The 25463-nt window shown below is 40.9% G+C and overlaps 2 protein-coding genes across 2 annotated transcripts; one reads left to right on the top strand and one right to left on the bottom strand.

The window, feature by feature from the left end:
• The first annotated feature begins 2614 nt into the window (after positions 1 to 2614).
• LOC139461915 (sulfotransferase 1B1-like) lies at positions 2615 to 8092 on the top strand. Its single transcript, XM_071243402.1, has 5 exons — positions 2615 to 2808; positions 3107 to 3427; positions 4804 to 4907; positions 6590 to 6752; positions 7607 to 8092. The coding sequence occupies exons 1-5, from the start codon at positions 2625 to 2627 to the stop codon at positions 7729 to 7731; spliced, it is 897 nt and encodes a 298-aa protein (XP_071099503.1). The 5' UTR covers positions 2615 to 2624; the 3' UTR covers positions 7732 to 8092.
• Positions 8093 to 18823: 10731 nt separating this feature from the next.
• On the bottom strand, positions 18824 to 24885 carry LOC139462119 (sulfotransferase 1B1-like). The gene is made up of 6 exons (XM_071243626.1): positions 24850 to 24885; positions 21841 to 22039; positions 20866 to 21189; positions 20377 to 20480; positions 19782 to 19944; positions 18824 to 18945 (listed from the first exon to the last, which is right to left on the bottom strand). Exons 1-6 carry the CDS (start codon positions 24883 to 24885, stop codon positions 18824 to 18826), a joined length of 948 nt encoding a protein of 315 aa, XP_071099727.1.
• Between the last annotated feature and the right edge of the window lie 578 nt (positions 24886 to 25463).

The raw sequence follows: 25463 nt of genomic DNA, 5'->3' as shown, positions 1-25463 counted from the left end.
ACGCTCCAACCACTATAGGTCTGATGGGTGAGTGAGTGAGTATGGTTTTACTCCGCTTTCAGCAATATTCCAGCAATATCACGGCGGGGGACACCAGAGATGGGCTTCACACATTGTACCCATGTCGGGAATCGAACCCGGGTCTTCGGCGTGACGAGCGAACGCTTTAACCACTAGGCTACCCCACCGGCCCTAGGTCTGATGGGAAAGCTGTCAGCATATGTAAAAATAATGTAACGTGAACGCAATATTTCAAATGTTGGAGACATATAATTATCTTGTTTTAGTACCGGTAATATGAGCATATATAATTATTCAAATACATATCCTTGATATCCGGAATGAGACATAACTTCGTAAGCCATGAAAACATTTGAAAATTTGAAAATTTACAAATGTTTCTACACCTAAGGACATGCCCATATTTCAAACCATAGTAAACCTAGGAAGTGGTCGGAAATGTCACCACATAGCACATAGGGGTACAAAAAACCCAACCAGAAATGTATTTGAAATACTTTATGATTTAATATTTACTGGGGTAGTAACTTTTGAGTTCATGCTTGGAAAAGTCTGAAAATCCGGTCATATCATTCATGAGAATGCTGCTTGTGAATACAATAATCAGAATCATATGTTTCAAAGGCTTCATTTGAAATAAACGCCCAAAGTTAGTTCATATCAGGAAACATACGCAAATTCGGCTGTAGCATGTATTCCCTATTGCATTTGCGTTTGTTTCAATTGTGTAAAACCCGGCTTTTCGTCCTGTGTATTAAAGCGACGGCGCTGTAAAGAGGTCTTCACCTACTCAGTGAAACACTCGGCGAGTTGCAGTTTTCGTCCTCAACCTGGCACAACAAACAGAAGTCACACAACACGATGGATGGGAAACAAACCATGGGTGTATACACGGTAGGTTTTCATATAACGATAACTTGTCAAAGGCGTGTATACGGCGTGGCGTGGTCCGAATCAATATCCCGATAACAATTTGAGGGAGTCTTGTCCTGACCCAGTTCGGCTAAGCTTGTAGATAGTGTCGTAACTGCTTTCGGGCGTCAAGTGCGACCCTACTTCAGTTACTAAATGTATTGCCGTTCCTGGTCATCATGGTCAATTACGCCATGACTTTGCACTCGCCTTGTCCGCAGCGGCTCGGCTCTGTCAAGGAGAGATTGGTCTAACGACGCTTACTCCAAGTTGTCTCAATCAGCATGCATACTCGTATAATAAAGAAACGCAACACCAGCTTTATACTCACATAGTTTCACTTACTCTCAGCCCATCTATCAAAACAGGGCAGCATCGGACCGTCCAGACTCGTCACTAAATGGGGGAAACTTAGAACGATCGGGATTCGACTCGATCGATTGCAAACCGCGCTCTCCTCTCCGAATGTTGAAGGTATCATTTTATAGTGTTCGGGCCTGGTCTGTCTTTGTCACATGTCACAATACCTCATTTTCATTCGTTAAATGTTAGATCTGACCATGAACTCATGTGTCGTAATCGGAAAAATACAGAAGCCTACGTGTCAGATTGCTCATCTCTCTATTGATTTTGTGACTCGCACCGGATGCTCCAAATGAAATATATCTTGAATCTCTCTGCTTGTTTCATTAACTAATGGACGATTACCTGGAACCAATGATAAATATGAAATGTTAAGAATACACTTGTGATATATGTGAAATGTCTTTTATCTATTGATTCCTTTCGATCTAAGAATTCACTGTCACAAACAATATCTAATGCAACTCCTCATTGCAGCTATAACGGTTTTATTTGTTACCTTTTCTAATGTTTCTGAGATGCATTTTAACCTTATAACAATAGCCATCTCCCGATCATGGCCCAGACCTGGGGTAAAGGTCAGGCCTCATGACTGGATTCTGGATTGTTTGTTTGTTGTTTAACGCCGTACTCAGCAATATTCAAGCTGTATGACAGCCGTATATAAATAACGCATGCTTGCCGTAAGAGGTGACTGTGCTTGTCGTAAGAGGCGACTAACGGGACCGGGTGGTCAGGCTCGCTGACTTGATTGATGCATGTCTTCGTTTCCCAGTTGTGTAGATCGATGTTCATGATGTCGTCAATCACTGGATTGTCTGGTTCAGACTCGAATATTTACATACCCCTGCCATATAGCTTGAATATTGCTGAGTGCGGCGTTAAACAACAAACAAACAAACAAAAGCATGGCTGATATGATAATGCTAATTTTAACTTTAGGGGTACATGACATAGATATGAAACACATTTCAGAGACAACAAAATTTTTATGTTTCCTTCAATATGACAAAATTATGAGTGAGTGAGTGAGTGAGTAAGTGAGTGTGGTTTGACGCCGCTTTTAGCAATATTCCAGCAATATCACGGCGGGGGACACCTGAAATGGGCTTCACACATTGTACCCATGTCGGGAATCGAACCCGGGTCTTCGGCGTGACGAGCGAACGCTTTAACCACTAGGCTACCCGACCGCCCCGACAAAATTATGAATGTAAACTTGTCCGAATCATTTTTATGAACAGAGTTGTTTGGGTTTTCTTAGCTACATTGTTATGAGACCATTAAATGAACAGGTGTCATTCTCTGTTTAGATGGAAGGTACGGTTATGCTGCCGGACCTCACAGGCCAGACTTTCGTCCATGAAAAGGACCGTCGCGGACAGTCAGTCATGTACCAGATGTTTGAAGGACTGCGAACCAGCAACTACTTCCCTTTAAGCTGCTTAAAGGAAATCCGAACCTTTAAGTTCCGACCGGATGATATCTATTTCCCGGGCTATCTGAGGACAGGTTAGAATACGCACCTAGAGAATAACGTACGAGCCACGAAGAGGTACATATTCTATGTCCCGAGTGAAGTTATTGTTAACGATCCCGAGTATTGTAATGTTAACTTCATACTGACATTGTCACCAAACTGAAAAGTTATTAAAGATGCCATAAGCTAACTTTATAAATGATAATTTCTTTTCTATACAGGAAGGGTTGGCCGGGCCGCGTATATCAAATCTTTGGCTTGTTATAGAAACTATGTATTAGGATCTCGAATAGTAGTCTCGACTGAAGTTGCATATGCTATCATCTTCAGGCAATCACTGGACGTGGGAAATGACTCAAATGCTGCTTCAAGGTAAAGCTGAAACTGTCCCTAGGTTTAAGGACCATCTGGAGTTGATCCCTGTTGAAGAACTGGTCAAGCATCCATCGCCTCGCGTTCTGACTTGCCATTTCTTCATGTCCCAAGCACCGCTTGATCTGAAGGAAAAGAAGTGTCGGGTCATCTATACAATGAGGGATCCTAAAGACGTAGCAGTTTCTCTGTACAAGATTCACTATGACCGACACCACCTTAACACTGTGTACCATGGAACGTTTGGAGACTTCCTGCAGCTGTTCCTTGAACATAGAGGTAACTATTAGCCAAGAGAAAAATACCAGTATCATCAACATAAATGTGTACACCACCCCTCTAGTCCGAAACCTTGTCTTTCCGGACAGTTGCTGTTTCATGTAAAGAGTACAAAAGAGGCATTACTTCATACCAATGAGTCGATAATCCAGACATGTATTAATCGGGATGATTTCATTGGGAACGGTACTGTCCTGATCAACGAGGTTTCACTACACTGGCCTTCTGACGCCCATCAAACTCTTTTATACCAATTGCTGATAGGGGACTTTGCTTGATGTCTCCACATTTCATTGCATTTCAAACATACATGTGACTTCACTCTATTGTTTAAACAATCCATTATTTTTTATTTTTTATACGAATGGACAGTTGGTTAAATTGTCATTCATTCATACCCACATTATCTTCAACTTACATTTGGGGGCACGGAGGCCAAGTCGTCTGAGGCGCCGCGATTCGCTGTGCAGAGTTGCGTAACTTGGGCACGCCAGAAACCTATGATTGTGGGTTCGAATCCCGGTTCGCCCCGATTATGTTTCTAGGTTTGTCAGCACCATACGCGTGCTCGTGGGTTTCACCGAAGTGGTAAACGTCTGAGACCTACATCACTTCGGGCTTTCCTCCCACCTTAAGCTGACACGCCACGATATAACTTGAATACTGTTAAAAGCGGCGTTAAACCCAACTCACTCACTCAACCTACATTTCAACATACATGTATGTACATTTGGAATCGACAGAACTATATCTTTGTTTTGAAACTCTAATGCATAATATAAAACTGTGTCGAAAAAACGTTCGAATCAATATTTGGTTTCACGAAAGACATCGGCTAAGGCCACACATGGCAGAGTGGTAGAGTGAAATTACTCAATAAATATATTTTTCAGGTATTTGTATGCTCCTTATATGTGTCCTTTGTTGTTACCTATTAGGATGTGTATGTTAAAATAACCAGATAACCCTTTGATGAGAACAACTACAAAAACGGAAGCAACATATTATTTTTGGTTCTGGTAGTTACATTTCCGACACCCCCATTCAGCATGTTATCAAATCGTGAAAGTGTCAAAAAAATACTTGTTTCGGGCCCTAAAAAAATGTAAAGTGCCCTGTTTCATGCATTGTGAAGGCCAAGAACATCAGATGCTGAGAACACGTTCCATGTGCGACTCACACAGTATAAATACAGACTACAAAGAGTCTAGTGGGGTTCGGAGATTCGTATTCGTGAACCTACATCACTCGTATGTTCTCACCACCAAGTTTCAGCTCCGTGCAATTGACCCTGGTGAGCAACAGTTTGCACTGGCATTATATTCCCTTTCCGTTTTTTCTTTTAATCCAAGGGTGGCCATTTTGCTTACTTGCAGTGATAAACAACGGCATATTTGATCACCTCAGAGATGCAGAAGCGTATTTCAGTGAAAACCCTGATATACCAGTTCATTTCCACTTATATGAAGACTCGATCAAGGTATTTGTCATACACATATCACAGATTCAGCACTGGGTTCTTCGTCAAATTGAGGACTTTGTCCATATTGATCATGGCATTACTAACTATTATTCATGCTGGCTGGTACAGATTCACATTAGCATGTTAAGATACATACTGGCGTTGACTGATGCACATTGGATGGTCATGATATATTAAAGTCAGATTGACCAATCAGAGAGCAGAACTACTGACCCCACATGAGCCCGTATACCGTCAGTAAAAATCCAAGATGGTTGACCTAATATGAGACCGTATGCAGTCAGTAACAGCCATCTTGGATTTTCCAACACCCACCTCACATATTTCACATGAAAAGTCTGTTTACCGAAATTCGTTATTTGACACTGTTTTGTGTTTTAGTATCATTAATTGTGATGTGCAAGGACATTAATCTGTGTTTCAGATCACCTTCGTGACTTTATTGACAGAGATCATAGTCAAAATTGTCAACAAGGTTTGGCCTCTTAGGTTTGAGGAGTAGTCTCCCTTTGGCCCTTAACGTCAAAGAACTGTTGTAAATGTCAAGTTTATATGGATACCAGAGAGTGTAAACTTTCCGGCATAATAAATTTGTTATGGTGTCTTCAGTTGGCGTATACGGTGTCATATTAGGTCAGCAGAAAAATACTGGGCTCGGCTCACGCCTCGGCCAATATTTTTCTGCTAACCTAATATAACAGCGTTTACGGCAACTAGACACCATAACTAATGGTATACAGTTACATTGGCTGTAAGAAATGAACACGAGTTGATTCACAACTAAGGAATCTGGCTAGCTCCGAGAAACACGAGGTAGTACAGATCCGAGAAACGTGCATGTGTCCAGATCCATTCCGAAAAAAATCTTCATGGGCTTTTACAAGAAGAAAGGCAATTTTAAATCTCTGATATTATGGTCAAGACGAACAACTTAGTTCTAATGAACATATACTACCTACACAAATAAGATTTAAAACTAGTTGAGGAACATCTAAAAGCAACAAAAATAAGTAAACAACACAATATAAAAATGGGCTAAAGATCGTCAGTAACTAAAGGGAGATCACCACACTCTGAAAAAATAATTTCGGGCGTGTAGATCAATATCTGGTGTGTCCATCATTTGGGCGATAGATGCACGACTGTTAATGAACTTGTGTTTGCCCTTGGTATCGCATGGTTGATTCATGTCATCGTATCCCAATTGCGTAGATCGATGCTCATGATATTAATCACTTGATTGTCCGGTCCATACTCGATTATTTACAGACCGCTTCAGTCAAAAAGCCGCATGCCTTCTCGTCGGAGGTAACTGGTGACGATGTGAGCATGATGTGGTCTTGTATTGTCATCTTGCACTTCACAATTTCTGCCGATAATTCTAGCGAATGGAACAACGACTGGACGCACAATTTCGCCGGCAAATTGCTAGATATTCAAATGTCCGTTCTCAATAACAAACTTAGTTCGCCTGTCATGTGTTATACCACCGCCCCACACCATGACGCCACCTCCCCATACCAAACTTGGTCAAGAATTGTTCCCTGGCATAAACGCATACGGCTCACCGCTACGTCGCAAACAACGTTTTCTGCCATCTGTGAATCAGATGCATGATGTGTAGTTTCATTGTGATTAAATGTTGGTACATTATACATTTACACGTATTCATTTTGCAGGACCCAGTTCAGGCTGTACAGAAATTGTCGGACTTTTTAGGACTCCCTAGAAATGACGATCTATGCAGGTCCATTGCAGAAAAATGTCACATGTCGAGGATGAGGGTGGACAAAGATGCCTATGCTGTGAAAGTTGACGGGGACAGTATATTTTTCTGGAAAGGTAGATGTATCATTTATTTCAAAAATGTGTTTGTTCACTTTGCAGACAAAGCAAATGTGTTTCGTACAGAAAATATATAAAAGTTTCAATTAAATAAATATATAATACCGACATTGATAGTATGTTGTGCTGAAATATTTTCCAGATGTATAAAAACATGTATGTATGTATGTATGTATGTATGTATGTATGTATGTATGTATGTATGTATGTATGTATGTATGTATGTATGTATGTATGTATGTATGTATATGTGTGTGTGTGTGGGGGGGGGTCTCACCAGAAATAGGCTTCACACATTTAACCCGTGTGGGGGGATTCGAATCGAATACGGGCCTGCGGCATGAAGAGCGAACACTTTAACCGCTAGGCTACCCCACTGATCTGTATAGTAAGTACTTACTTAGGCACTTATATGTAGTTATGCAGAGTTACGCTCCTTCACCTGTCAGGATCTACTGATCGTTAGTTCGAGTTCGCGATTCGCGATTCGCCAATATTTAGACCCTTGTCATTGCTGGGGCAGTTGGGTAGCCTAGTGGTTAGAGCCTTCGCTCGCTACGGCGAAGACCGGGGTTCTATACCCCACATGGATACAATGGCTGAAGCCCAGTTCTGGTTTCCCCGCTGGTATATTGCTAAATGCAGCACTCACTGAAGTCACTCACTCACCCTAGTTTTGCTCATGGTTTGATCAAAAGTGCACGACCTGAGGTTTTGCTCCCACATTAAGATGACACTCAACGATGTTCTGTTCAGTAACTCCATTCACGCGTTACCTGGGGCGGTCGGGTAGCCTAGTGGTTAAAGCGTTCGCTTATCACGCCGAGGACTCACTCACTCACTCATTTCAGGTGTGTCTGGCGAGTGGAGGAACTGGTTCACGGAGGAGATGCTGGAAGACTACTACCGTGTGTATGAGGAGAAGATGGCAGGATCCAGATTCTATGAGCGCTATAGCAGATCAAATGACAATTGAAAACGCACGGCACATGGGCTCACATATATCATAATAAATAGAATTGACAAAACCCTTTCCATACTACTACTAGTAATAATAATAATAAATAAACGCGACAAACTCCTTTCCATAATCAGAAGAAGTCTATTGTACGATTTCGACGATATCATGCTTATGTGTTGACAAATCACTATCAAATAGTGATGATACCAGGTATTCGCGAAGAGGTGATCGTATCACCACTGGCGTCACCTGTCACAAACACGTGGAAGAACCAGATCGGACGGACTGCACACACAACTGCTTGATTATGGGTTAATACAGACGAATGCGTCAAAGTTATGTTGAGGCAGGAATTTTCTGACCACAGTTAATCATACTTCCATCTCACTTGATAGTTGATAAATTCATCACTAAATATTGAGCCTGTTATACTCATTATCATCAGTCGTTAAAGAACCTATCTATTTGCCCAATCATGTACACCAGCCGGTAACACATGATATGGATTTCTCAGTATAGTGAGTGAGTGGGTATGATTTTACGCCGCTTTTAGCAATATTCCAGCAATATCACGGCGGGGACACCAGAAATGGGCTTGACACATTGTACCCATGTCGGGAATCGAACCCGGGTCTTCTGCGTGACGAGCGAACTCTTTAACCACTAGGGTACCCGACCGCCCTCTCAGTATAGAGATCTATTTTCAGTGAAATATGTTTATGTGACAATATGAAATCTGCCAGTGGTTCGGTCTGGTAACTCAAAACGTGAACAGGAAGATGACGTCATATGAAACACTACGACTTCATAATGTCCTTATTGGATGGCCGATCGACCGACATGTCTTCATGATGGCGCCCATCAATTCCGTCCACATATTCCTTTGCGATATATTGGGGTAGCCCAGAGGGCCGGGTTCGATTCCCCACATGGGTAGTCTCTTTACCTGATCATAGAAAGTAAAATTGAATACGGAGTCAACTCAAGTCCAGAATGATTTGGCAAGTCTAGATTCCATCAGCTCTGAAATTAACGATTGTTCCGGGTTCCATTTGAATTGATATTATTTATTTTATAGATATATATTATTAAATAAAATAACTTATGTGACCAAAGGTGCAATGTGCGCAGCCAATTTCTGGTGCCCCCCGCCGTGATATTGGTGGTATATTGCTAAAAGCGGCGTAAACCCAACTCACTCACTCATTAAATAACTGGGTCACCCGTGCCTACTGAGAGATCCAACAAGTGTCCCCCATCAGCGATGTTGATAGTTCAAGGCTTTTAGCTCTCGCCACAGGGGGCACGGGTGGCCCAGTCGTCTGAGGCGCCGCGTTCGCTGTGCAGAGTTGTGTCCCTTGGGCACGCCAGAGACCTATGATTGTGGGTTCGAATCCTGGTTCGCCCCGATTATGTTTCTAGGTTTGTCTGCACCATACCCGTGCTCGTGGGTTTCACCGAAGTGGTAAACGTCAGGGACCTGCATCACTTCGGGCTTTCCTCCCACATTAAGCTGACATGCCGTGATATAACTGGAATATTGTTAAAAGCGGCTTTAAACCCGACTCACTCACTCACTCACTCTCGCCACATAAGACTTTAGAGTTGCCCGTGTCCCTCATGTGTATGGCTACCAGTTGTCATGTGTACGTATTATTACTCAGTCTGCTAATATGTTTGCATGATAATTTATCTAATATAACATTCCAGAAAACTTGCTTTCGATTGCTATTAACCGTCACACATATAACTGAAAATCATGATGTACTATTTCAAACAAGAAAATAAAAATAATATGTTTTTATCATGTTTGCTGCTCAAGACAAATCACTTCCCACTCGAAACCGTCAATGTGTGATATTGGATCAAAATGTAAATATGAAATGTAAATTATGAAAATGAAAATAATGAGATTGTCCAACACGTTGTCAGTGGATTCCCAGCTTTGGAAGTATCTTAAGCAACATGATGGAGTTGCTCTGTCATTTTATTACCGTCCTCGCCATGCTTGTGGTTTTGAAACAGAGTTCCATCCATGGTACGACCCATGTATAGAGGGCGTCATGGAAACGATTAATACAAAATTCTTTGGACGGCCTCAGCCTCAGACCTATCCAGGCCAACAAACCTTCCATATGGACTATGCTTGTTGTAAGAGGCGACTAACGTGATCGGGTGGTCAGGTTCGCTGACTTGATTGATGCATGTCATCGTATCCCAATTGCCTGGGTCGATGTTCATTATGTCGATCACTGGATTGTCTGGTGCAGACAAATATTATTGTTGTATTATTATTTACAGACCGCCGTCTAATAGCTTGAATGTTGCTGAGTGCGGCGTTAAACAACAAACCTGATCTTGTCCTTTTTGACAAATCCAATGACATGATAGAGAGGATCGATCATTTTATTACCGTCTTCGACATACTTGTGGTTTTGACACATGGGTCCAATGCTTTGGAATAGACGCGTATACATCCATAGATCTATCCAGACCAACAAACCTGTCCTTTTTGATAAATCCAATGAAATCATTTATATCATTGACTTTTCTGTCCCTTTTGACACCTGTGTGATTGGCAAGATTCAGAAAAAACATGGCAAATATGCGACCGACCTTTCGAAATGTCACGCTTGCAACCCACTTATCAAGTTGTCCGACTCTCCGTTGTTCTCGGTGCCTTAGGCCTTTTACGACAAGCATAGTCACCCGTCAGTTAGATGTATGTCAGCAATCACTCCTGATTAATACCAGATTTATAAGCAGCATCACCGTGGAGGCTAGTTGTTTATAGAGAGGCTCTTCTCTCTGTGATGTATCTGTCCTTGCATCCGTGCTACACACCATCTCATGCCTATAATATATGCGAGTAATGCATAATGATGTAAACAAAATATGTTTTAGCATTAAAAGCGTCATACTTTGTACAAACATAAAATCGACGAAGCAATTCCCACATCTCAGCTAAATACAGAGAAGGGTATTATAGGTGGTCCCTTTATTCAGATCCACAACCCACTGAAATCTCTTTATCATTACTATCACCAAAGAGTCAGCGTTACGTTTTGTCTTGTTTTGTTTGCTTGTTTGTTGTTTAACACCACACTCAGCAATATTCCAGCTATATGATGGCGGTCTGTAAATAATCGAGTCTGGACCAGACAATCCAGTGATTGCTATCATGAGCATCGATCCACGCAATTGGGATCGATGACATGCATCAACCATGTCAGCGAGCCTGACCCTCCGATCCCGTTAGTCGCCTTTTACGACAAGCATAGTCGCCTTTTACGGCAAGCATGGGTTGCTGAAGACCTATTCTACCATTTTGACCAGTTATCATTGTGGGCCCTTATTGTGTATTTAAACAGTAATGGACACGTATTGTCTTCAGATAACACCCGTTTTTGTGCAGATGAATCGATCAAAATCATGTGCACAGCACTATAGTGGCAAAAGTACCGCACGTGTTTTCAGACATACTTGTTAGCAGTCATTAATAAAAAAAGAAAAACACAAGAAAACAAAAGTCTTTATGGCCATTTGTCATGCCACGCCTTTCAAATGTGCAACGTGAACGTGCCATCGGCATGTTGCAGACGGGAACGTCCGTAGCTGAAGTCGCAAGGACGATGGGTTGTAGTTTATGATTTACAGACGCGTCTACAGCAAACGGGTACCACCGCTGATCGCCCTCGGCCAGGTCGACCACGTGTGACGTCACATGCAGAGGATCGTCAGATTGTCTTACGTCACCTCCGTAACCAATTTTTGACGGCTACATTAATCAACCAGAAATGAACAAAAGTCTTTACGACCATTTGGCATGCCACAAACTGGATTGATCCCGGAAGGGTGTATAGATGAAGATGTTTTTGGATGTCATGTTTGTAACTTAGATACAAAATAAAAAAGTTTTTTTGCTGTTGCTAGATTTGGAAAAGGCGTTTGATACAGTACCAAACAATACATTTTTACAACGTTAAGACAATGTTGATTCGGCCTAAACGTGATGCATATCAATTTTAAATTAAAATGATTAAAATCTTGTAGCACCAAAAATGGCCAACTTTCAGACTATTTGAATAAGTTGATGGCCAAACCATAAAAAAAGGTATTCAGACAATTAAAGATCTCTGCAATGATGAAGGTATACTACCCTTCACTGTGTTTATGGAAACATTTAATGTCATGGGCACTTTTCAAGACTACGAAAGAGTTATTAAAAATATTCCTAGAGCCTGGAGAAAATTTGTTAGCGGTGAAAATACGGTGATCCAGTATATGGGAATTAATAATGTGCAGAAAAGTTTGGTTTCGATTTCTTAGGGTTGCCGATTGTTTAATAACACATGAAATCGGAAGCATATCCCCCAGTTTGCTATAACTGGGAAATTTGATAAATATCACAGTACCGTGGAATAAAAGTTTACCGACTTTAGAAAAAGCAGAAATGACACTAAGTTGCTAGACTTTTAATATAGATATATTCATCATAGTATAATGCAGCAAAAGGGAACTGCAATAGATGAAGATAGTGGATAAAAATTATGTACTTATTGTGAGAATGAGCCTGAAACAGGAAACATCTATTTATGAATAATATCATTCTGTCTGCTAACAGATATATATGCATCTTTTGAAACTTGAATAATATTGTATATCACTGATGTATAATGTATACACTTACTGAGATCAATAAAAATAGTAAAGATACTTTTCATTGTCTGTCATTGTTAAAAAGAAGGCAAATGTAATTTCTTTTGATGAAAAATTGATTAACTGTCACCACTGAAATCTACATTTGCTTTGACAGTCCTTTGTCAGTTTTTCTTCTATTCGCCTTCATATAATTCTTTCCAGCCTGTCTGCGTCGATTTCCAGTGCTATTTATCCAGTTTTGTTGACTGTGTCTTGTGTTGATCGAGGAACGAGGATGTACGTCTATTATGTACCTTTATTAGCATCATGAATACCATCGTCTTGGTCTTTGGCTTGACAAGCTGTTGAAGGACGAGGCTTCAGATCACTACTATGTCTCACAAATATCCACATCGGCATTTGGTGGTCTTACAAGCATCTGCGTTTTGTACAGGTGGATGTGTTTCGTCAAAGGCTGTATCATCATTGTCAGGGACGTACTTCCCATTTGAGGCGACTATGCTTGTCGTAAAAGGCGACTAACGGGATCGGGTGGTCAGGCTCGCTGACTTGGTTGATACACGTCATCGATCCCAATTGTGTGGATCGATGCTCATGATGTAAATCACTGGGTGTCTGGTCCAGACTCGATTGTTATACAGACCGCCGTCATATAGCTGGAATATTCTGAGTGCGGCGTTAAACAACAAACAAATAACAATTCTCATTTGATGCCGAAACAACTAGATTCTTCTCTGTCATTTGAATCATTCACTTCAAGTTGGCTTTGAGATGCAGTTGTATCAGTTGTTGTAGTAAACAGTACAACGGTGTTGGGACAGACAGATCAGAATCAACAGCAGGAGTAACTGTATCTTCTTTTGTTAAATCAAAATTAGAATCAATGACAGCACCTCGTAAACATTATCAGAAGTAACATCTTCACTCGTGTTTGTAATTAAGGCAGCAGCCTGGTCGCGGTCAAATATGCAAGACATTGTCTTCGAATCCTACGACTCGAGCGCGTATATAGATCTTAACATGCAAACTATAAATTTATCATATCAGCAGGACTAAAACTTCTCCAAGGTAAATGTTTCTCTTAAATGTAAGTCAAAGAACTTAATTAAGCGTGCCTTATTCCTCACACGTGAGTTGCGCAATCATTCAATGACACGTTCACACCAGCAGCCTCGTTGTTTAGCCTGATACACAGGAGGGTGTCAGTAGTGGTTTTATGTAAGTCTGTACTATGCTGTCTTACTTCACTCTTGCTTGACAACTTTACAGTAGTTTGGTTCACATTTAAATGTCCTAGTTTCAAGCACGCCTTAATGATCACGAAGTCTTCATCAAGGAAATGCTTGCAATTTGCTAAAGCAGAAGCTTAAGATTAGGATGGCTACAGTTGTAGCTCCTCCTATTTTAAGTTTGATATGGGAAGCATAGTGATCAGCGATTGGTGGTTGCAGGAATCATTGGAGGAATTGGCCCCTCCTCCCCTTAAGATAGATGGAACCCATATTTTTGTGAAGGACTTAGACCCTGTGAGAGAATATTTTGAGGTCATGTGACTTTAATAAACATGTTCTCGCAGCTTTTACAGTGCATGGATGGGTTTGTCTAGTAGCTAAAAGCAATTTTCAATGCTAACCTTGCATTTGAGGTCCCACAGTGTTTTATTGCTGATTTTATAAGTTAAAGATATGTAGATCAAGAAACTACTGGATGCCAACTTGGCAACCTTGAGGATTTTAATTAAAATGTGTTTTAAAATATACCCTTGGAATCTCAAGCGCCAGCAGAGGACCGTATGGAGGCCAAATATGTTGTTTGGTAAGTTCGATTGAAACTACTATCATGAAATATGGAAAGGGTCCAGATGGCATCATTGGCATCACCTTAAAGCCAAACACTGCTGAGGTCTTAAAGTTTGAGTTGGCACCAGTGCCTACTTCTATGTTTACAGATGCAGGTATAATGGGAACAGCCACAAACAAAGCTAGTTTGAGGAATCAATTGCAGGTTTAATTGTCAGAGGGCCTCCCATCGGACCAAAAAAGTATTATAATTGATGGTTCTGCAATGCTGTGAGTGGTTCACTGGCCGAAAGATGGAAAAGTAAAAGATTTCATTGACAATGTTGCTTCATATGTAATGAGGAAACTGAAAGACGCTGATGTGTACCTTGTATTTGACAGGTACTTTGAATACAGCATCAAAGGTGTCACTAGACATCACGGGACAAAGAAGCCAACCGACAACACACGATTTCTCTATCCATGCCCCTCCCACCACAGACGATTCTACTTACAGTTACTTCAAACAAAAATCAACTGATAGATCTAGTAATAGATTATCTGCAAGAGATGAGAGAATCGTTGAAAGTCTGCTCACACAAGCTAGTATTAACTGGAAGTTCCTGGGTACCTGTGGAGGTCAACAATGGTTTACTGATTCATTGACAAGATCTCAAGATCTACTGCTGTCCCATGAAGAGGCTGATTTTATTATCATTCAGCAGGTGGTATCTGTTGCAGAGTCAGTTGCCAATGCATCTATCACAGTGGTGTGTGACGACACTGATGTATTTGTGCTGCTACTGCATTTCTACCAGAACCAACAATTAACGTGTCAGCTATGCTTGGAGTCAACATCATCTGTCAACAAGAAGTCCATTGACATCAAAGCCACAGTTGAGAAACACTCTGCTATTGTTCCCAAAATTCTTGCAGCTTACGTTCTCACAGGCTGTGTGACACAGTGGCTCAGTGCTGGGGTGTTGGAAAATCTACTGCTGTCAAATTGTTGAAATGTTATTGTAAGGTTATTCATCATGTTGGGACTTGTCTGCTTCCTCTAAAGAAATAAAAGAAGAATCCATGTTATTTCTGTCATCATGCTATGGTCACACTGCATCTACAATGCATGAGCTACGTTTCAAAGTATGGATATCAAAAGTTGGAAGAAGAAATGCTCTCTCATCTATGAAGATCATGTCATTGCCACCTACTCAGGAGGCATGTGAACAGAATGCATTGACGGCTCATCTGTAAACCTGCATCTGGAAACATGCTTTAGATGAAGACGCTTCGACTCTAGATCCTCTCAACCATGGCTGGATGAAAGACACCCCAAATGCATGTTCTTCATCTGGTAGTATTGTAAGTAACATTCAATCCATAAATCAAACAATTCAGTCATGGGTTATGTTATTTCCAACTCATGCATTATATTTATATATTCATTGAAACAATGAGTTGAAATACTTTTATGGATATTGTCAAAGCACTCTTTTATCCATACAATGTATTAGTAAACATCTGAAAGGTTCTCTAAAAAATGTTTACTTATCTTATATTCAAGATATAAATCAAAGTAATTATTACTTAATTCGTATTAGAAATTTCAAAATCAAATAATTGTTTTTTTATCTACTGTATACGTTGGTAATTCACAATTCAACAGTAACATGGTATGGATTACATTTCGTCTGGATAAAAGAGGTTTAGAAAATCATAATTCCAGCTAATGTTCATTCCAAGCAATATTGTCCGAGAGGGAAATGTGTATATCCAGTTGTTTTAACATGCCAACTCATTCCAAAATCCCTTCACATGTTCACAGGACACAAAGAGATGTTTCCTATTTTCAGGCTCATTCTCAAAATAAGTACATATACTTTTATCCACTATCTTAATCTGTTTCAGTTCCGTTTTGGTGCATACTATGATGAATATATCCTTATTGAAAGTCTAGCAACTTTTGTGGGTAGAATAGGTCTTCAGCAACCCATGCTTGCCGTAACAGGCGACTAACGGGATCGGGTGGTCAGGCTCGCTGACTTGGTTGATGCATGTCATCGATCCCAGTTGCGTGGATCGATGCTCATGATATTAATCACTAGATTGTCTGGTCCAGACGCTATTATTTACAGACCGCCGTCATATAGCTGGGATATTGCTGAGTGCGGCGTTAAACAAAAACCCAACCAACCAAACATGGCAAATATGCTATGCGGATCTCGCTTTCGAAATGTCTCCACAATGTTGTCGATGCCTTAGGTTTGGCACCTCCGAATCTATTGACTGACATTGGTGGAGTAACTGGGTTTACTGCCAGGAATAAAACCCTTCTGTTAGTCTGTGTAATGCAGAAGGCTGCAAGGTCTATGTGTAGGTTCGACTAGGCAGTACTTCCTAGGAGAAGTCCCATTCGCTGTTTGGGCTGCGTGTAGAGGGGGCAAGGACCCTGAGCTGATGATGAACCTAACCAGCCTGACTGTGCCAGGATCACCCAAACCCTCTTTGCTGCATGTATTTACTTAAATCTCTAAATTATAATAAAGCATAAAACTGTGTTCTAAAAGTTGATTACAACGGCCTGTTTCATCACTGGCGAGATGCTGAGAACTTCTTCAATGAGCATCCCGACGCTCCTGTTAATTTCCACAGTTATGAAGAGGCCTTACAGGTAGATACGACATGATGATATCATCGTGATAGATGCTGAACACCTCGCCTAGAGATGATGGCTTGACATGATGTGTTGACTTTACTGGCAAATTGTTACCCGCTGCAAGTTTCAGAATTGACTTTCACTTTGTGTGAGTTCATTGGAGTCTGAACCTTCATAGAGCGAGGGCCAAACGTGGAAGCTTTCGATGACGTCCACACGCTGATTTGCCTAATACTCCAATGTACTCGCACAAAGTGAAAGTAAACTCTTATAATTTCTGATTTAACTATATTAAAATATAATTTATATATAGTTTGCTGAAGAATGTCACATGTCAGTCATAGTTTGGATTAGCATTTTTTCGTTTTGTCCACTGTAATTGGTCGTTACGAGAATATTCTTAAACGGGTTTGCAGTTTAACTCTCTGACTCTCTTGAATGTATAATAATATGTTAAGTTCAAGATGAAGGAGTCTAAATGATCAGAAGCAACGCTTCTGAATTTTTTTATGCCGGGGGATTCCCAGGGTTTTACCCCAGGAATATTGGAGAAGTGTGTCAGTGTTTACGTCATTTCAAGAATACAATCCCGTGAAAACGTATGAACGTCAAAATGTGTCGTTCATAAACATATGAACGTCAGTTTCGCGGTCATGTAACTGACCTCTCGTCCAATGGAAAAGTCGTATATCTTGTGTCCTTCACACTTCACTATGTATTTGTATAAATTTCAATGTGAATAGTGTATTACTATTCATAACGTTATGGTTATGCAAGTGCGTTCTTTTCTGGTTGTAACGTACTTTTCTGGTTGTTGTTTAACGCCACACTCAGCAGTATCCCAGCTATATGACGACGGTCAGGAAACATTGGATTCTGGACGGACAATCCAGTGATTGGTATATTCCTCATCATCGTCATCTTTCCGTGATGGAGCACGATATCCTCAATGAGGATACCTTGAGTTAAGAAACAAATGTGTTTCCAGATAAATGCACATTGATGAAGTCTCTACTAAATCAGTACCGATTCCTTGTCCTTATTCAACTTGATTCAGCTTCAGAATTCGTCTCCAGTTAAGAGGCGACCAAATGGAAGGGTTGGTCAATTTCCATGACATGGTTGAGAGAGTGTGGATCTTAACTTCAAGGATCAATCGACCCGTGAAGATCCGGGGTAGAATAGGTCTCCAGCAACCCATGCTTGCCGTAAAAGGCGACCCTGCTCGTAAGAGGCGACTAACGGGATCGGGTGGTCAGGCTCGCTGACTTGGTTGATGTATGTCATTGTATCCCAATTTTGTGGATCGATGCTCAATCTATTTGGTCTTCAGATGATTGGGGTATAAACCTAAACTCAGGTATGCGTACTGTGGAATCCTCTGTTAACACAAAATATACTGAAGTCAATTCTTAGTTATAACACAATTCAAAGAAGGTAGGACCTAAAGTATAATTTTGTCTATAAAGATCGAAACTATTCAGATTCTAATAGTAAATACAGCGAGCTGCAATAAGTAGGTAACTGGACCAACAGTGTTGAGGGCGCAGTTTTAAATTATACAGGGAACAAATCCATACTACACCGGTCTCAAGATCTGCAGGCGAAATGGATAAGGATAAGTCACCTGTATTTACTGTTAGTATTTTTCCATATACTTGTATATTAAGCATGTATTTTCACAAACCTGACATCAACGCTTGGTCATACAGCTGGAATATTGCTGAGTGCGGTGTTAAAGTGAATGAGTATGGTTTTACGTCGCTTTTAGCAATATTCCAGCAATATCACGGCGGGGACACCAGAAATAGACTTCACATATTGTACCCATGTGGGGAATCGAACCCGCGTCTTTGGCGTGACAAGCGAACCCTTTAACCAATAGGCTACCCCACCGCCCAAGTGCGGTGTTAAACAACCAACTGTATATATGATATTATATAAATGATTTGAGTATTCATTCGACTGTTTGCTTTTATTCCTCAAGGCTATATTCTGTGATGAGGAACTACTTCTGCCGTACATACTCTTTGCGGTAGAATCTGGAGCCGGCCATTTCTTCGTTATACACACGGATATAGTCCTCCAACATTTCGTCAGTGAACCAGTTCTTCCAGTCACCACTCACACCTGAAATAGAAGCAGCCGCTCTGAACCTGATATGATACCACTTATTTGGAAGGAAAATCCAAAGACATGCACTATGTAAACGTCACTTATGAACACGATTGTTTTGTTGACCGACTTATCGTCATTTTAAAAACCAGCAGGCATTTGTCGCTCAGACGAAAATGACACACACGTGAGACATTGTGTTATGGATGCCGGAGGAGAAACACAGGCGCCGCAATTTCGCTGTGCACGGTTGCGACTTTTGTGTACGCCACCAACCTGTGCTGTTGGGTTCGGATTATATCTCTGGGTTTGTCATCACTATACACACGTGCTCGTTGGTTTCACCAAAGCCATAAACGTCAGAGACCTGCATCACGTGGTCTTTACTTTAACATTAAGCTGATTGTTGTTTGTTGATTAACGCCGCACTCAGCAATATTCCAGCTATATGACGGCGGTCTGTAAATAATCGAGTCTGGACCAGAAAATCCAGTGATTGATATCATGAGCATCGATCCACGCAATTGGGATTGATGACATGCATCAACCAAGTCAGCGAGCCTGAACACCCGACCCCGTTAGTCGCCTTTTACGACAAGCATAGTCGCCTTTTACGGCAAGCATGGGTTGCTGAAGACCTATTCTACCCCGGATCTTTACGGGTCGCATTAAGCTGATACGCCATGGAGTACCGTTCACGTGGCGTCAAATTAACTTATAAACTCACTCACTTGTATGATGGGCCAAATTAAGGGCACTGATATGATGTATTTGATGCGTTTGAGAAACAGTTAAAAAATAGAGCCAATTACTTCATCCTATAATTGAATCATACTCTTAGGGAATCTTACCTTTTCGGAAAATAGAGTTTTCTCCACTGAACTTTATAGTGTATGCACTCTTGTCAACCACCATTTTTGAAAACTGGCATTTTTCAGCAACAGCTTCAAAGAGACCAACATTCTTCTGGACGCCAAGAAAACCTGCCAGCCTTTCAACTGCCATGAGCTTATTCTATGAAAAAGAATACATATATTATTTATTGTATATTCTATAGGAGCACAAGGGCTTGATCATAACACATGTACGGGATCGGATGGACAGGCTTGCTGAATTGCTTGATGCATGTTATCATATCCCAATTGCATAGATCGATTCTCATGATTATAATTACTGGATATTCTGGTCCAGGCTCGATTATTAACAGACCGCCGTCATATAGCTGGAATATTGATAAGTTCGGCGTTAAAAGCAAAAAAACAAAACAACCCATCACGTATTTGCTTTTTTTTGAATGATTAAATTCTCATTTTAAGGATAGGATCTGTGACAATGCGACGCCTCAAAAGCCAACAGATAACATATACATTTATAGTATCATTTCTGTTGATACTGTATGAACAACGCTTATTTATTAACATTCAGTAACAGGATGATCAAGATTACCTCAAGCATCTCTTCATACACTACTGTGAGTACAGGGATGTCCGGATGTTGTTGAAGAAAGTTTTCAGCCTTCTTCATGTGATCAAAGTACCCATTAACATCAGCTACAAATGAAATTGCAGTTTTATGTTTAAGTACAATGAATAAATTCCCTATGGTGGTTGTATGTGTGTCATAAAAACGGAAAATTTGGCCAAATACATGACTACTCTTCTGTTAAAAATGAATATGATTTTGGATTTGAAATATGTTTGTAATACTGACAGTCTGTTGTACTGAATGCCTTTTATAAAAAAAACCAATGCAGATCATTAAGATAGGTTTGCTGCACGCATCACATATTGCTCGCTTGTCGTTTTTGGAAAGGGTTGTTGTTTTAGAACAGCATGCAACTCTGGCTTTGTTGGTTTTTACGATTTGCCAGTTATATCATATAACGAGGGGTAGCAATCTATTACAGAGCATGAGAACTAATTTAAGACAATCTACCTTTCCCTTCAAGAAAGAGGTAAAAATAATCCTTGAAATCTCCAGCATAGTTGGTCACAACAGATCCAGAACGACTCAGGTTATACAAAGAAACGGCAACATCTCTGGGGTCTCTCAGGCAATACACAATCCGACATTTCGTCTCTATCAGATCATCAGGGGAATGGAACAAATTGACATGGGTATTAATAATTCGTGGAGAAGGTAGCGCGTCCAGGACTGCAGCCCCCACAATCTCTAACTGGTTCGCCCCTTTCCAGATTGGCGCGGTTTCTGCTTTACCTTTCAGGAGCATGCTCATCATTTCATACGTCCAGTGTGTTCCTGTTGAAAAAAAGACTTGTGTTCAAAGATACTGAATCTCAGGTGAATGTGTTTTAGGTTACGAGCAGATAAAGCTGAGGGCACTTACTAATAGTCAAGTGACCCGTGAAGATCCGGCGTAGAATAGTTCTTCAGCAACCCATGCTGGCCGTAAAAGGCGACTATGCTTGTAAGAGGCGGGTGGTCAGTTTCCCTGACTAGGTTGATGCATGTCATCGTATCCCAATTACGTGGACTGATGCTCATGACATCAATCACTGGATTGTCTGGTCTAGACTCGATTTTATACAGTTGGTTGGTTTGTTGTTTAACGCCGCACTCAGCAATATTACAGCTCTATGACGGCGGTCTGTAAATAATCGAGTCTGGACCAGACAATCCAGTGATTGGTATCATGAGCAATCGATCCACGCAATTGAGATCGATGACATGCATCAACCAAGTCAGCGAGCCTGACCACCCGATCCCGTTAGTCGCCTTTTACGACAAGCATAGTCGCCTTTTACGGCAAGTATGGGTTGCTGAAGACCTATTCTACCCCGGAATCTTCACGGGTCTCGATTATTTACAGACCGCCGTCACATAGCTGTAATATTGTTCAGTGCGGCGTTAAACAACAAACAAACAAACAAACATCATTTGTGTAATTACCTGTCCTCAAATATCCAGCAAAGTAAACGTCATCCGCGCGCAGTTTAAATCCTTTGATCTGCTGAAGATGAGCAACGTTGTAGAAAGTGTTGTAATAGACGCCATCATAGCGTTGTAGAGAGTACCCCTTACCACTTCTGTCCTTGACATGAACCAGGTCTTGTCCAGGGTTGTTTAGTTCAATCTCGTTGCCACAGACCTGTGTAGAGACACATACTAACATAACTCTGAGATTTGATGCAATAGTCTTACATAGATTTATAGAAACGTAAATGAAATACCAGAAAATGCCTAAAGTAAGCACTGACATACATGTAATTTGCATGTAACTATAGTCTGAAAACTGAACACCAAAATATATTCTATAGTTTGCAAGTGCCTCACGCAGTAGCGCCAAACACTAGCATTGGATGTCACTCCTGATCTTGACACTTTTAAGGAAGGTCGATTAATCTCTGTGGACCATTATTTCTGTCCAAATTGATAGCTTCTGCTTATTACGAGGTCTGGTCAACAAAGGTCCTATGCCTAATAAACAAACCCATCAATGATGAAAGAGTTTTTAGTTTTAGTTTTCAACATAATCTCCCTGCTTTTTAATATACTTCTCATATCGATAGTAAAGCTTTTGAATTCGAAGTTTTCAGAAGCCACCCTGAAAAACCCATTCCAGGCAGCTGAGGTCATCGTTGTCGTCATAGCACTTTCCACGAAGGTGTTCTTCCAGTTTAGGAAACAGGTATAAATCACTTGGTGCCAGGTCTGTCAAAAGTCAGCATATAGTGGCCGATACTTTCAATGTTTCACAGTCTGTGATAAGCTATGGCACAGGTACCAACAAATCTAAAATGTTGACCGTCAACCACGTTGAAGGCGTCCAAAGTCAGCGACAAGAGTCCAGGTTCGATTGATCCAAAACCAAGATCAAACGGGCAATCAATGGCTGCTAACTTTCACCAGGCTATTGGATTGCGAGTTACGGGTCAGACTGTTAAGAATCGTCTATTGGCAGCTCTTCTTCATGCTTGACGTCTGACCCGTGAAGATTCCGGGTTAGAATTGTTCTTCAGCAACCCATACATGCCGTAAAAGGCGACTATGCTTGTCGTAAAAGGCGAATAATATGGATCGGGTGGTCAGGCTCGCTGACTTGGTTGATACATGGCATCGATCCAAATTGCGTGGATCGATGCTCATGATGTCAATCACTGGATTGTCTGGTCAAGACTCGATTATTTTACAGACCGCCGCCATATAGCTGGAATATTGCTGAGTGCGGCGTTAAACAACAAACAAACAAACAAACAAAGCTTGACGTCTATGTATAACTTCTCGTCACGATATGGCTGAAATATTGCCGATGTGACGTAAAGCATAAACCAACTCACTCACTCACTCGCTCACTCAAAGGTGTTCACAACATCGAAACTGGGGTAAGTAACTGGCCAAGTGGCACGTTTTTCAGATGAATCCCGCTTCACTCTTCACTTCATTAATGGGCGCCGTCGTGTCTGGAGACATCGAAATGAACATCAAACAAATGTCAACCTGTGACCTCATGACAGATTTAGCGGTGGATCGGTTATGGTGTGGGATGCCATCACTATGACTGAGAAAACCCAATTCTATATTGTGCAAGGTTGGTTTGTTTGTTGTTAATGTATATGACGGCGGACTGTAAATAATCGAGTCTGGACCAGACAATCCAGTGATTAATATCATAAGCATCGACCCACGCAATTGGGATCGATGACATGCATCAACCATGTCGGCTAGCCTGACCACCCGATCCCGTTAGTCGCCTCTTACGACAAGCATAGTCGCTTATGACGGCAAGTGTGTTTGCTGACCCCGGATCTTCACGCGTCTATTGTGCAAGGAAAGGTAACTGGAACGTACTATCGGGAAACATAATGGCAGCATTGTTGTCCTGTTTGCAAAGGGTTTTCGTTTTGTCTGTCAAGAAGCACCAGGAGAGGTGAATGCACTACTGCCTCGCTTACCAAACCTCGCTATCAGCCTGCTTCTTCACCCCTTGTCTGAAGTGGGTCAAGATTAAGAACACAATTTAGAGTCCTTTTACACTCCTGCTCAGGATGACCGTGCACGAATCGCCAGTGCTCACCTCTAGCAGCACAATGTCCATAGAAATGTCATGGCCAGCAATGAGCCCAGACCTTTCGCCGATTGAATACATCAGGAAGATGATAGGGAGACGTTTGCTTCAACGTCATAGGCAGCCGACGACGTTGGCTGAACGTGGCCAGGCGCTGCAAGAGGACCAGGCCGGGCTCCTTCATGGGAGACCCCTACGCAGTGTGCCTCTTCGATTGAATGAATGTTGGGCAACTTTACAATTTTCCATCTTACCCATATCATACTTCCAGATCGTTGGCGGTCACAACATCTACTGTCATACTGGGTTCCTAATTTGAGCATTATTACCATACAACTATTACAAGAAACTAATATTTCTCACAATTTTTGATTTTTTTTTATTACTTCCAAGTATCCCCTACTGTTGTAAAATGTATATGAGAAAAGCCTTGGTATCCCTGAATACCTTTAATAGATTTGTGACATATTTCCCAACCCATACCTGTATATATTCTCAGAGATACATGCATAATTCCTGAACATTTCAGGTTATACGTGTAATGTTTCATTCACACAGTAAATATGTGCACATCCTGAACATTTCAGGAATCATACGTTTCCTGCATTTATGGTGAAAATTATACACATTTTCTGAAATCATGTTTAGGCACTCTACCAAGTTCCGACTCTAACCTCCTCAAGAAGAATGTGCAAGTTATGAGCATTAGCAGAAATCCAGGCTCTTTCCACTACACCGCGGAGGCGGTAGAGGATAGGCAGGAATATTGCAGGCTATAGTGTGCTAAAGAAGTACACATTTTCAATCAACATATTAATATCAAAATGTATGGAAATGTTTGGCAGATCTTTCTATTGTTCCAAGAGCAAGAGCTACAGTTTTAGGATACTCACCGTTATCCCTTGAGACATGGCGGCAGATGAGAACATATAAACGTGACAACAACACTCGTTTCAATCACAGTTTTATACTGTAGGTCACGGAATATTGCGAATGTGAATCCTATTTTTTTACGAGACACAACGTCACACAGTAGCTCATCGGATATCATGAGTTCGATATACACGCGATTGAATTTATAGTCACGCGCTTACCTCTGAAGCTATGCCCTGCAATGTAATGAAATATTGGAATATCTTACGAGGGACGAAAAAATAATTTGTGAGCAAATGAATATTAGTTTCAATAACAACCGTCATGTTTGAAACATTTTAAAGTGAAGATAATATTCTATATTATAATATTGGCAGTGAAAAAGATCATGGAACTGATAATAATATTTATTATTAATTTTTACTGATTTATGTTTCAAGATATGATGGACAACATTTAACCACTTTAATATATCATGATTTATGTAATTTTTTTATTGAGTTATTACGTTTTTGTATGTGGTTTTTGTTGTTGATGGAACAGACACATTTTAATACACACACATGTGCGTGTTGCAATTAGTTTTGGAACAGGTGTTATAACATTACAACTATTACTTACTTCAATGGACATA

This window comes from Haliotis cracherodii, unplaced genomic scaffold, assembly GCF_022045235.1.
Source record: "Haliotis cracherodii isolate W230 unplaced genomic scaffold, xgHalCrac1.p SCAF_15, whole genome shotgun sequence".
NCBI lineage: Eukaryota > Metazoa > Mollusca > Gastropoda > Lepetellida > Haliotidae > Haliotis > Haliotis cracherodii.
This window is presented reverse-complemented; position numbering and strand designations above follow the sequence as displayed.

Coding starts and splice junctions, on each gene's coding strand:
- LOC139461915 (XM_071243402.1), top strand. CDS start 2,625: ATGCTGCCGGACCTCACAGGCCAGACTTTCGTCCATGAAAAGGACCGT. Junction 2,809..3,106: donor CCCGGGCTATCTGAGGACAG/GTTAGAATACGC, acceptor TATCATCTTCAG/GCAATCACTGGACGTGGGAA. Junction 3,428..4,803: donor GCTGTTCCTTGAACATAGAG/GTAACTATTAGC, acceptor GCTTACTTGCAG/TGATAAACAACGGCATATTT.
- LOC139462119 (XM_071243626.1), bottom strand. CDS start 24,885: ATGTTCTCATCTGCCGCCATGTCTCAAGGGATAACG. Junction 21,190..21,840: donor TGCTGGATATTTGAGGACAG/GTAATTACACAA, acceptor TTTTTTCAACAG/GAACACACTGGACGTATGAA. Junction 18,946..19,781: donor AAACTCTATTTTCCGAAAAG/GTAAGATTCCCT, acceptor CTTCTATTTCAG/GTGTGAGTGGTGACTGGAAG.